The 13879-nt window shown below is 41.3% G+C and overlaps 1 protein-coding gene across 1 annotated transcript; it reads right to left on the bottom strand.

The window, feature by feature from the left end:
* Window positions 1-8401: 8401 nt before the first annotated feature.
* senp8 (SUMO peptidase family member, NEDD8 specific) lies at window positions 8402-10450 on the bottom strand. The gene is made up of 2 exons (XM_080844086.1): window positions 10371-10450; window positions 8402-9822 (listed from the first exon to the last, which is right to left on the bottom strand). The coding sequence occupies exon 2, from the start codon at window positions 9801-9803 to the stop codon at window positions 9162-9164; it is 642 nt and encodes a 213-aa protein (XP_080700212.1). The 5' UTR covers window positions 9804-9822; window positions 10371-10450; the 3' UTR covers window positions 8402-9161.
* Between the last annotated feature and the right edge of the window lie 3429 nt (window positions 10451-13879).

Genomic DNA, 13879 nt, shown 5'->3' with positions numbered 1-13879 from the left:
TACAAGTAGTCACTTCCATGTCTGGCCCATATTGTTCTCATGTTAATCAATCCTCGTGTTATTTTTTGTCTGTATGCATTATTAATATCAATTAGCATGTTTTGCGGGGGACTGATGAGTTCATGGTTTTCAGGTTTGCGAGATGTTAAACTGGTTTTGACTCGATCCACTGGGGGCTATGTGAGGAATGCTGTTAATTGCCATGTTGCAGAGAGGGTCTGTGCAGCAGCTGACCCTTAAGAGAGGGGCTGCTGTGCGGGAGCACATCATCTGCCGTGAAGGCCGGTTACAGCCCAGAGCATGGGGCAGGGAGCTCAGCCTCTCAGACGTGGCAGCGCACTGGGAGAGTGCCAGATGGCTCCATGAGACAAAACACAAGTACTGTGTCTTTAACATTACGCCAAGACATCATAGTGGTAATGTATATAGATACTGTACTCTGTTTTGCATGGGATTAAAGTTTTATTAAAGTTACAGTTATATATACAGCCGCGGAAAAAATTAAGAGACCACTTCAAAATTAGCAGTTTCTCTGGTTTTACTATTTATTGGTATGTGTTAAAGTAAAATGTACATTTTAGTTTTATTCTATAACCTACTGGCAACATTCCTACCAAATTTCAAATAAAAATATTGTCATTTAGATCATTTATTTGCAGAAAAATGACAATTGGTCAAAATAGCAAAAATGATGCAGTGTCTTCAGATCTCGAATAATGCAAAGAAAACAAGCTCATATTCATTTTTAAACTACACAATACTAATGCTTTAACTTAGGAGGAGTTCAGAAATCAATATTTGGTGGAATAACCTTGATTTAAAATCACAACTTTCATGTGTCTTGGCATGCTCTCCACCAGTCTTTCACATTGCCATTGGGTGACTTTATGCTTCTCCTGGCGCAAGAATTCAAGCAGCTCAGCTTCTTTTCATGGCTTGTGACCATCCATCTTCCTCTTGATCACATTTCAGAGGTTTTTTATGGGATTCAGGTCTCGAAATTGGGCTGGCCATGACAGGTCCCTGATCTGGTGGTACTCCATCCACACCTTTACTGGCCTGGCTGTGTGGCATGGAGCATTGCCCTGCTGGAAAAAACACTTCTCAGAGTTGGGGAACATTGTCAGAGCAAAAGGAAGCAAGTTTTTCTTCCGGGACAATGTTGTACTTTGCCTGGCTGAGGTTTGTAAAACACCATAAGGATTGAAAAAGCGGACTGGAGGGTCTTCTAAGTTCGTCTTCTCTGATGAGTCCAATTTCACAGTAGGTGCAAGACTCTGTGGCTTGTAGGCCTCTCCAGGTCTCCGTCTAACCATCAGACGACCATGTGTTGGGCAAAGCTGAAAATTGGACTCAGAGAAGATGAACTTAGAAGATGACCTGCAGTCCGCTTTTTCAATCCTTATGGTCTTTTACAAACCTCAGCCAGGCAAAGTACAACGTTGTCCCGGAAGAAAAACTTGCTTCCTTTTGCTCTGACAATGTTCCCCAACTCTGAGAAGTGTTTTTTCCAGCAGGGCAATGCTCCATGCCACACAGCCAGGCCAGTAAAGGTGTGGATGGAGTACCACCAGATCAGGGACCTGTCATGGCCAGCCCAATTTCAAGACCTGAATCCCATAAAAAACCTCTGAAATGTGATCAAGAGGAAGATGGATGGTCACAAGCCATGAAAAGAAGCCGAGCTGCTTGAATTCTTGCGCCAGGAGTAGCATAAAGTCACCCAACGGCAATGTGAAAAACTGGTGGAGAGCATGCCAAGACACATGAAAGTTGTGATTTTAAATCAAGGTTATTCCACCAAATATTGATTTCTGAACTCTTCCTAAGTTAAAGCATTAGTATTGTGTAGTTTAAAAATGAATATGAGCTTGTTTTCTTTGCATTATTCGAGATCTGAAGACACTGCATCTTTTTTGCTATTTTGACCAATTGTCATTTTTCTGCAAATAAATTATCTAAATGACAATATTTTTATTTGAAATTTGGTAGGAATGTTGCCAGTAGGTTATAGAATAAAACTAAAATGTACATTTTACTTTAACACATACCAATAAATAGTAAAACCAGAGAAACTGATAATTTTGAAGTGGTCTCTTAATTTTTTCCGCGGCTGTATATACGTATACATTATGCTAACAATGAAGAGAACCCACTCCTTCGATGACAAGGCTTTATTAACAGTGAAATTGTTGAGAATAATGTCTAGTTATTATTACACGTAAAGCCAAGGAATCTCAGTCACCTTGTGCGGTATGGATGACAGCAGACTGCTAAACATTGGTATTCACTCACTCGCTGTTCAGTCTGAAGATGAAAAGAAAAAAAAATAGTCTGTCCTTGAACATTCCTTACATTTCATATAGGACCCGAGGAGAGCTACGAGGCAGAGGATGTGCCTCTGGGCAAAATCCCCAAAACCTTATTGACAGTCACTTCCTTTGTGTAACCCTGAGCAGAAACACGAGTGTGACTGTCGTGCTGAAGCACCATATTGGACGTGTTAGCTGGCAGGGGCGGGCAGCTTGTTGATGTTTATCACCCTGCTGGAACAGACTGTGCCTCTCTCCATGTGACGGGACTCCTCTGCCACCCATTTCATACACACTCAGTGACACAAACTGTTTATGGCATTCCTGTGGAAGCAGGAAACAATGATAGCCATTTATTTACCACAACCTAAAATTCTAGTCTGTTTAGTTTCACAGCAGGTTTTTCATTCCGTAGCAAAAGGGTAGGCTGAGGGCACCCGCTCTGGTTGTTTGAGATACTTCACCATCATGTAGGATTGTTATTTTTTTCCACCATTGCAAATGTCAGCAGAGGGAAAGAATTATAGTTTCACTCAAAGGGATGTAGAGTGTTTTTGCCTCAGTTACAGTGTCAAATACTTCCTTTAGGAGGCAAAATAATTGGGTTTTAAACGGTTTCAAATGTCTGTGGTTGCCTTCAAATGACCTAAGGTTAAAAACCTGACAAGCCTCCCTCGAAGCAAAATGGAGAATAACACCACCGCCAAGAGACCAGTGTGACCAGACTAGTCATAAATGTCAACCAGTAAAACATCATGCAAGACTTCAAAATGTTTTTCACAACATTCGCTCATTCACACAAGTGTGGCTGGGGTGGGGGAGTGTGAAAGGGGGCTCCAGTTTTAAGTTAAGAATGGGGCCAGCTCCCCTTTGAAAACAGATAATGTGAAACACCTGAAGGTCCTGTAGGAGAGCTCTGGTTCTTGGAAGACATTCCGCCAGCGCTATAATTTTACTACCTTAATTACACACAGCTTTCATGAAAAAAGATCATAGAATCAGCAGTGCAAATGTATTAGTTAGTATGTACCAGGTTCAATCATTTTAAGGGGCATTTTAAGCATGTCTTTACTGAATGATTGTTTGGTTGACGGAATAGATTTACACAAACTTTCACCTAAATCCCTAGTCCTTTGCCTACATTTGTATCTTCGCACTCATCTCAAATAATGAATTAGCTTTAAGCTGGCTGATGTGCTTATGTACGACCTCTTTCATTAGATAAAAGACTTAGCACTTTGTCATATTCTCTGGAATACATTTCAGGGGAAAGGTCACAACCTCTTGATTGACTGTTAGTGACGCCCATAGTAACCCATGTTTTGCCTTGAAAAAACATAGTGCCAAAAATATCATTACTGATCTCCAGTATTTGGCCTCAGACAGCCACACCCACACGAAAACGTTGTTTTTGTCATATTTATGACAAAGGGGAGTTTGGAACTCTAAAAGGTATCAGCCTTAGACTACAGTCTGATCCGGTGTAGTCATTAATTTAATCCATATTTTGGCTGAAAACTTTGGGCTCCACCAAAGCGGGCACATTCACACCTACCAAAAAAGACTTGCTCTATTTAGTGCACTCACGTTTGAAATGACTGCATTGCTAGAGACAAACGTTTACACTGCAGATTGTATATATGTTGCACTTATATCCAAAACTCACACCATGATGCTGGGTTAATAACAAAGTATAGTGTGTGAATAGGAAGGGGCTCAACTACATCATGAAGTGTATTACTATGCCACTCACTATACTATGCCAGGTCAAAAAAATGAAACATTTTCAGGCACAGATTTAACAGAACACTGTTAGATTATTCCATGATATACACAGGCATCACTTTGCTCTTCAACAAATTCATTTAAAGTGTTTTTTTTTTTCATATTGTTTTCATATTATACTTACAAGGCAGCAGTCAGCAGTGGTATTCTTTGTTTTTAGATAGTAAAACATGATGAAAATGTTTTGTGAACAGTACATTTCTTCAACAGGAACAAAACACTTTCATGTGATAGGAGGTTGCAGGCCAACCTGAGAAGTCGACTACTGTTCATTTCTTCATTTGAATATTAGCACGGTGTATTACAGCGGTGAATTAATGCATCCAGCATCCAAATCAATACTTACTGTACGGTCCAGAAATGTTTTGAAGGTTCTTAGCAGTCTTAAAGCTTTTAAAGGCTATTAGCAGTATTCACATACGCAAAGGGCGTTACCAGTTTCTTCTAAAAGTCAAGGATGATCCTTGGTAGGATGGGTCCTTCCAAGTCGGTTCCTTCAGAGGCAAGGCAAGACTCCTTCCTAGCATTCGGAGAACAAATAATGGAACAGTCTAGCGAGTGTGCAGATGAAAAGGTCCCACCTTCAAATTCCATGCTACTTTTTGTTTTGTGTTAATACTTTTTGTATTATATGTTATATGTATATATGTTAGTATAATATGTAGAGGTTGTTATATGTTTAGTATACTGTATTGTCAGAGTACTTGTACAGAGTGTATGCCATGTTATGTTATGTTATACTACAGTATGTTATGAAAGGGATAATGTATTGTCCGGAGGTCATTATCCAAAAATAAATCCCGACGGGGCGAAGAGCACCCTGACGCGCAGCGTCTATCAGTATAAGTATACTGTCAAATACTTATTTTCCCCACTGTATATATTGTAAAAAATGAACTCCCCCGACATAATGGAGAGAAACTTGAATGTCCTGAAGACTAGGTCTGATGCATCCTTCACTAGTAATGCTGCTGCAGAAGTCAAGGCTAAGGCTGAAGCTGTCAAAGCATGCTTGATACTGTGGAGATCAGAATGAGAATGGAGAGAGTTCTGGAGCCATCAACAGAGATGTGGGCCATAGAAAAGGATCTTGCTGTAGCTGTGGCAAAGGCGTCGGAGTCATCGGTCACTACCAATACAAAAAAAAGGTACAGCTGCTGTCATTTGACTCATTTGACATTTGAATACACAATTGTGTGGAGGAGACAACTAAAGAATGCAAGAAAAGGAGTTAAGCACAAGTGGAGGATCCACCATTTCAAGTCGCACGCTGAGTCAACTACCATCCTGTCTGTCCACAACTCATGACTCAGTACTGAAAGCTGCTTATACTCACGATCACGATACTCTCTTTTTTAATACTCAGAACCCTTTCTCACTCCAAACAAGGATCACACTCTAGCTTAATGCAGCCAGCCTTTCAATTGAGAAAGTTTTGTTCCAGAAACTAGATAGCTTCCCCAAAATCAGCAACAAAGATACTCTAAACTGAGTGATCTCAGTGATCTACTGATGACACAACCAGAGGCATCAACCCTATAGTTCAAAAGCAACCGTATGGCCTACAGGACAAGTGGCAGTCTCATGGGTCAACCTACAGACAACAACATTAGGTTGCATTTCCCACAATTTCTGTCATTGTCGCCTTCCTACACCAGCAAGCACTGATCACAAATAACCCCAGCTTCATACTTGCTGGCCAAACAGACTCCAGCCAAGCAGAAAAGTCACTATGGAAAGCTAGCAGGTCAAAGGAGTTCTCTGTCCGCAAACAGATGTGTCTGCAGCTGCCCACTCAGAATAAAGCAGATGATCCTGGCAGGAGATCCACACAAAAAAACACATTCTTCGCAAAAGTCACATGCACTTTGTGCAAAACCTATAGAGGAACAAAAGAACTTCCTCAAAGAGGTTGTATCTTCACATTGCATTGCGCCAGTGCCAATGCTCTGTGAATTGTCCTGATTATGATAGTGACAGACACTTCTCTGCTCCCCATCCAGGACCAGCACCATGGGTCAAAGGGACAAGTGCATGGTGGGGAGCCAGAGGCACACAAAACCCTAGAGGTCACAACTCAGAAACACAGGGCTGTGGAGGAGATCTCTATAGGTCCTGCTTATAGATTCTTTTAGCCAGTTTATCATGGAGGACTCAATGACAAGGTGATGACAGCATACATTATCCGGGATGAACAAAGCAATGGATCTTTGGCTTGCTCCAAATTCTTTAACACTTCATCCACAACATCCAAGGTCCCACTGCATCTTACCCTCTTAAGACCTGCACAGGCATGACTGCGAATGACCCTGTCATACTACTCATGCCACTCTTGTGACTCAGAAAGCAAGTGTCCCTTCAACTCCTCCTGACAACTCTGGAATCAAAGATGTCTTCAAACAACAATGGCGCAAAGTGCAGCATCTGGCCCAAACATTCTGGAACAGATGGAAGACACATCATCTCTCATCCCTGCAGCCAAGAGGGAAGTGGCAGACCATTCAGCCTGATGTGGAGTCTGGAAGTGTTATACCTCTGAGTTAGTTGAAAATAACAACAGAGTCAGTCATAGTTTTCTTCATCAAGTGCAATGCTCTTTACTTTTCAATCACCCAAAAAAACACAGAGAGAGAAACCCGCAATTTCACCTGAACCAAAACATCTCTAGACAAAAGCAATCGATCATGGACCAAGGCAAAACAACTAGACAACCGATGACTGTCAGAAACATTGCATTGGCTGAATAAATTAAATAACCAAGCCACATTAAAACCAAAACCAAGGTACATTAAAACCAAAGCCAAGGCACATTAAAACCCAAAACCATTTAAGAAATGTATCATAATAGCTGAAAAAGCATTTATCATAACAGCTGAATGTAACATGTAACAGAAGAATTGTGCTCAAAGATCAGCAGCTGAAGAGGAATGAATGCCCCCTGGGAATAGTCATCCAGGTCTTTTCCAGCAAAGACAATAATGTGTGCATGGAAGAGATCAAGGTGTCCAGGTAAGATGGGACAAAAATGTTTCTGAGACCTTTGTCAGAGATTGTTCTCCTTCTACCTCCTAAATAGCGGTCTGTAACCAGGTTGAGCTGTTAGTTTATAATATTTAATTATTTTCCGGTATACAGTTGTAATACACTTTATACAGTTCCAGGTGTGATGACACAGGAAGTAATACAAAAAACTGGTATGTGTATTTACATTGAGTGGATATATTGATGAACTTCCCCACAATTCATTTCAATCTACTTTCATGGCTCATCATCTGTAGAATATGTATATTCTTAGTGTGATACTTATCTTAAGATATTTGTTACATTTATGCCATTAAGTCACCATAGTGGTCACTTAATAAGATTATCAGGAGAAACCGAAGATGTACTCTGTAACGGCTAGTTAACTGCTAGTGTTAGGGTTATTTAGTACTGCAGTGACCAGCTTATTTATGTAAAGGACTATGAATGGGTACATTGGGCAATTTGAGATTTATGTTTTTATTTGTAGTTTTATAGCTTCCAACATTATTTAACCTGTGGACAACACCACCATCTTCAGAGTCGTAATGTAAGGAAGGTGTTAACACTTGCTGCCAGTGCCCTCGCTCAGTAGCGAGAAGTGAGAGAAAGGACAGCGAAAAGACGGCACACTACAAACAAAGCAACACAGTTCATGTGAATGTGGTAAATGGCGTCACACATAAACAACTACAGTGGCTGGAAATATATATATTGTAAAATGAACTCCCCGGCCCTCATAATGGAGAGAAACTTGAGTGCCCTGAAAACTAGGTACTCACTAGCACTGCTGCTGCTGCAGCCAGGGCTAAAGCTGCCAAAGCATGCCATGGAATTAATAGTATACCTTAATCATTGTCACTATTTAACCCTCTCCATGCACATATCCAGAGTTGTGCTCGTACATGCGTATTTCACACTTTGCTTTAAAAGCATTTTAATGACCTCTGTAGAAATGTTATCTAAAAGTGTTAATAAATGGTGGTGCTGTTGCAGACCCAACAGCTAAATGATGACATGCCATATCTGGACAGGGGCCTTGACTGGGAAACAAATGTCTACATCATTTGAGATCTGGGGACCCTCTCTTACTTGAGTAAGATCATAAAGCACAGAGTTCTACTGACCAAGGCCACTATGAGTGTACAAAGGCAAAGAGGGACAATTATGCGAAGAGATCGCTTAACTTATAGAAAGGTATGAAGGTTTCTAATAATTTCTATGAAGTGTAGTTTCCACCATTCCATGCAGACATAAAAAAAAAAATCCCTCTGGTCTTTATTTACCTCATCAAGCATTCAGTGAATATACTCACAATTAATTTCATATTAACTCAGAACAAACAATAATAACAACAGTTATCATTTCAGTGCATGTTTATTTTTTAGATATATAACACATTCTTTTTCAATCCATTCACTTAACACAACCCTGAGGGTAAACCAAAATGTTGTAAACAAGCATCACATTCGGTAAAGACAGGAGAACCATAAACGGAGTCACTGCATAATTACTTTAAACCCTTTGCATCTTCCAAGATACATTCACTGTCTCAGGGAGGACTTTGATATCTAATCAGTAAAAGATGCAATGTTGTCTGGGTCAACAAACATGTGAACCCAATATAATTAATCAGGCTTCATTCATATAATTCATGCGGTTTGGATTTTTTTATTGAAATCCCATTGATGATGAAAGAAGTAAATATTTCAAAATGCACTCACACCGAAAATGAAATTGAACACTTGGCTAGCTGTTTGTAATTCTATTACTATGTCTGCTCATGTGATTTGGCAGTTGATGCCACCCATAGGAGTCCCCAAAACTCAAGATGATGGAAGCGCAAGCTGACTGTTAAGGCTAGTGAGATCAGGGTTAATGCAGGCCCAGCTTCAAATGACTCCTACAAGTTGGGCTCCCCCTTTCCTTTGGAGGGCACCTCCAGAAGACTGTTTCTGGGCTGACCAAAAGTGACCTTGCAACACAAAGCAGTTTAAAAGTGGAACTAGAGCTGGGCAATCACCTGACTCCTGTGCGGGCACATCAATGTTTGGCAAGTCTATGGATCAGTCCACACCACTCTGCCCTCTTCCTGGTAATGTGGTCTGGTGTGATGGTGTGGCTCTGGAGGCGTGGGTTCCCTCCATACTCTGCACTATCACAGAGAGCCTCTGTGTTGCAAATTACATACATACCACAGTCATAGCAATTCTGCTGTCTGGGAGAAGCCTCCTCTGTAAAGGACACTTTTTTGCCTTTGGCCCCCAGAAAAACTTCCAGTTTGGAGGCAATTCGGCGTGCATGAAGTGAGTTGCCCCCACTCTGTGAGTCATAGTGGGAGAAAAGGCCATTGTCACGGTGATACAGTAGAAGGCTCCAGTGTGACCCGCCAGCTGTCTGATTGGAGTTGTCATTGACAGCCAGGAACACCCAGCGACGTGTGGCGAGCTGCAGTGGCTCCAGGAAAAGGGCCAGCTCCTCTTGGCAAGATGCACATTTGATGAATTGCGTTACCTCAGGGCTGATGAAGCACACAGACCTGCTGAGATCTTTGAAGCGCTCCGTGGCAAAGTACTCAAAGACAAACCCAATCACCTGATCATTGAGCCAATGCGGACCCTCAAGCAAGGCCACATCAGAGCGTCTGAGAAGACTGTCCTGGTAGCTCAGCACCACTGGGTCCATGGTCGAAGGCAACCTCAAGCTGGGACGGGAAATAATGCGTAACATAATTGAATGCCAACATAATTGAAATGTTTATGGATCACAATCATCTGAAGTACAGGAAAATGTAAAAACAATGTGCATAGCCTGTTATAAGCTTGTCAGCAAATAAAATACTACGTTTACATATTTGGATCTTACGTTCGTTTACTGATGTAACTGAATTGGTTTAACGTCAGTTAAGTTGGCATGCATGTTAAGTTGTTGCAAATAGTTGATTTACATCAGCTCTGTGAACGAGGCGAGGAAACTAACGCAGCTGTCAATTCAACTTTCAATTTTCTCCGTCAAAAAACACAAACAAATATGCCATCATAGTTTTGGCTACCCGAATTTTAAACAAGTTCATGAAAGTTGACAGGAAAACAACTGTTCTTAGCCTAACGTTACTACTGCATTGCGTATGAGAAGTTGATTTCTTCACCATTTAGATACATTACGTAGCAACACTGATGCCATCCTGTCAATTTCAAATAAAGTCAGTCGTAAAGACAACATCACTGATTGGGAATAAACTAATCCTCTTACCTTTCACTTCATGCATCTAATATGTTGTGATATCATAACAAGAGCCCTTCGGTCGGGGCAGAGGTAGCAACAACACCCAGACTAACGTAAACTGACTTCGGTATGTGCATGCTTTGCGACAAGACCAAGGGACGTGAAATGTTGCAACTTCCCACCATCGTCGTTGATGATTCGCTGAGTGTCTATTTTCAGCCAATTATGTGGGGTTTTGTTGAAGTTTGCTCCGCCCATCTCTCCTGTTAGTCCGCCCCGGATTGCATCGAAAAGCTTATGCGGGAGCGTGCACTACGAGACTGCGCTAGTGTGAGACGCAGCACTGATTAACAGAAAAAAAGGAGAGAGGGAGAGAAAAAACAGGCAGAGTTACATCGAGCGACACCCAGTGAAGTGACTGCTTTTAATCTTTTAAAGACAAGGACATTTTGCATAGGTTTTCAGTACCGAACAATGACCATGTATTTTAGGAATTCTGCTAGGAGGTATTTGTGGAGAAGAGGGATTTGAAAAAAAAGACAAGCACACACTCACAGAGGAATTACACAGGGGACCTGAAAGCAGTTTGTATGCAAGCAGATTTGACCGTCCAAAAAGAGTACCTATCATTATAGTCAGCGCACAGGCAACTGAATTCTGTGACGGGTAAAATAAAAAGGTAAGAGTCTGTCATTTACTTGCAACGTCATTTTAAGCCACCACTTGGTCGCTAAATTTGATAATATACCGTCCATCATTCTTCAGACCTACGCTGCTACTCCGTGTAAACGATGATGACTTTTAGAAATTCCATTCATCTCCTGTTTGGATCTGTAAGGACAATATATGGTGTCATCGTTCTGTTACCTCTTTGTTGAACTGCCCAATATAGATTGTTTTGGTGTAGAAAAAAACTATTTGAAGGAAACAATTGTCCAGTAATTGTAGCTTATTTGTGCTTTGTCACAAGCACTCGCTCAGCACGAGCTGTGTTGACGTGTAATGTCTCCACCAGGAACAGCATTGTCTGTTTTGCCTCAGAATATATCGTTAATCAAACAGCTACAATTATCCCATAGGTATGAAAGGAATTGCAAAGTAACTTTAAACTCAGGCCGTATGGCGTGGTAGTGTTGCGACAGATGTCTCGGGTGTGGAAGATGTCTGCATGTATTATTAACAGGGGACACGGACAGCTTTTTTTCTCAGAAACGCACCGGAGTGAATACCCTGTTTTGTTGTCCCCATCAAACGGCGTGTAAGACTGAGAAGCAGTTGATATTGGTGGTTTGCATTCGCTGCTATTGGCGAGAGCTGGGTCTATGTTGTCCACCATGACAGGCCTGATTTGTGGTCACAGTAGGTGTTTGGGTTAGGACTTACATGACAATTGTTTCACATGGATGTTTAAAAGACTTTGATCATACACAGTGTTTTATGACACTTAACTCTAAGGTAACTGCTCTTGTTATAGGATAATACATAATTAATCATTAAAAAGAGTCAACGTGGGAAGAGTCTCTTACTTTGCTGTTTGCTTGCTTCTAAGGGTTGGGCTCATGTGCACATGTCTGAAGCAGTCAGCTAACTGTTGAGAGTGTAGGCCATGCAGCGTGATATTTTTAAGATGTGTCGTGAGAAACCTCCCACAGCACAGCACAGGTGACCAGAGGGCCTGTCCAGAGGAATGCGAGAGGTCCTCAGCTCAGCTGTTGGGGCAGCACTACAGAGCTGGGCCAAGGGCTTATATGAGACAAGCAACTGCTGGTGGTAATACCTGACACTGAAATGCCCCAACTTAGTGCCTTACTTTTAACTGCATGAATGAGATATGTGTTGGAATTGTCAAGTTTCAAACATGCTTGTAGCATCATTGTTAGGCTATACTTCTTTAGGACTCTCCTAAAGAACTGTGTGCATTAGAATATGATGGCAATTTCCACTAAATTGATCAAGTGCTTTGTACAAAAGCAAAGTGGCAGAAGGTGAAGTTGTTTTTGTATTAATAATGGTTTAAATATCCGAAGGGGTGAAGAGGATGAATGACCTGTCAAATATAAGAAGAAGCTTAAACTTCACAGTCTCAAGCCTTTGCTTCTGTTGGTGACAAGAATAGCCCATGACAGAAACTTTAAAGACAGCGTAACAAATAGAGAGAATCATTCTGTGATTTCATCACTACTGCTCTACATCAAGCAACTCCTCTCCACGGTTGTAATGTCAAATGTCTGTTCATAGCCTTTCGGAAAGTTAGGGTTTTTACACAGTTTGATTGGAATTGTCAGTGGCCCATAGCTGTCATTCCCAGGGTTATGTTCTGGAGATGAAACACTGCAATGGAGGGCACTATGGTTCATGTTAGCCCAGGTACCATTATATTGCAGAAAGTTTGCTGTTGTTTGATACAAAATTCCCACACAACTGGAAGCACGGAACATGAATTATTAACCATGCACTAAAAATAAACTGTACTCCAGTGCAGGAGATGACTGTGTATGTGATCATCCATGCACAACAGTTCATCTACAGCTGTGAACTGTTCTCAGGAATAAGTGGGTTCACAGCATTACAGGCACAGGCAACTGGCAGTGAAAGGCTAAATCATTTCAGAGTCTCCTCTTAATTTAGACTGATCCACCATCAAATATAGTGTCATGTTCCCCACTTCAGTCGTTGGTCATTATGTAACGTGCATGGCTTACAATACAGCAGCACTCAGGCTTTTTGTGAATGATACAAACGACAGTGAGGCCCGCAAACAAAGATCAGAAGGACTGACACTAACGCTCCTAGCAAAGCCTTGCTCAGTTGAATAGCGCAATGGCTACTGTGTTTGGTCATGTGTTGCCTCACATGGTCTCCCCGCTTTTGAAAAGGAGTTGGCCTCATGATGTGGTCATGAAGCCTGTGTAGTTTGTGGTGGATCAGCTTGCTACATAATGAAAGTATGAGATGTTGTTGTTTTATTTTCTCAGTCCATCCCAGTGCTCTTTCATGCCTTTAGAGGTAGCTTATCACAGATTTTGCATGTTGCCATGTTGCCACGGCCAACATGGAAAATTCTGCAGTGGAGTTTTTTGTGCTTGATGTGCAGAACCATTAGTAGCTAAGGGTGGGAGTGGAGGAGTAGGAGGGTTTATTACAGTGGCAGATTGGTGCAATTAGCTTCATCTTCAGGAATCATTGTTTTGGGGAATCTGTTCAGTTGTAGCCTAAACGTTACATAACGTCAGTCCTGAACACATTTTAGGGGATTCTGGGATTTAAGAATTCAGTGTTTTGGTGAAAAAGCATTTCAAATTATTAAGCCACCTAGATTTTTGTCAATTTTATCAGCTAGAGGGCTTCATCATTTCATTTGACAGTCACATTGGCTCTGTTTTTTTTTTTCAAATTTATTTTTTACCCTTGCCGATAATGAAATGGCATGATCTGACCTCATAACAGAATCCATTTTGTTTAGAAATTCTGTCATGAAACAGTTCAGTGTGTGAACAATCACAGGAAACCCAGAGAGGATGTGGGGAAAGTCAGCT

The sequence above is a fragment of the Sprattus sprattus genome (genome assembly GCF_963457725.1).
Source record: "Sprattus sprattus genome assembly, chromosome: 8".
In the NCBI taxonomy this organism is placed as follows: Eukaryota; Metazoa; Chordata; class Actinopteri; order Clupeiformes; family Clupeidae; genus Sprattus; species Sprattus sprattus.
Note: the sequence above shows the minus strand (reverse complement) of the source record. Positions and strands in the feature narration are given on the sequence as shown.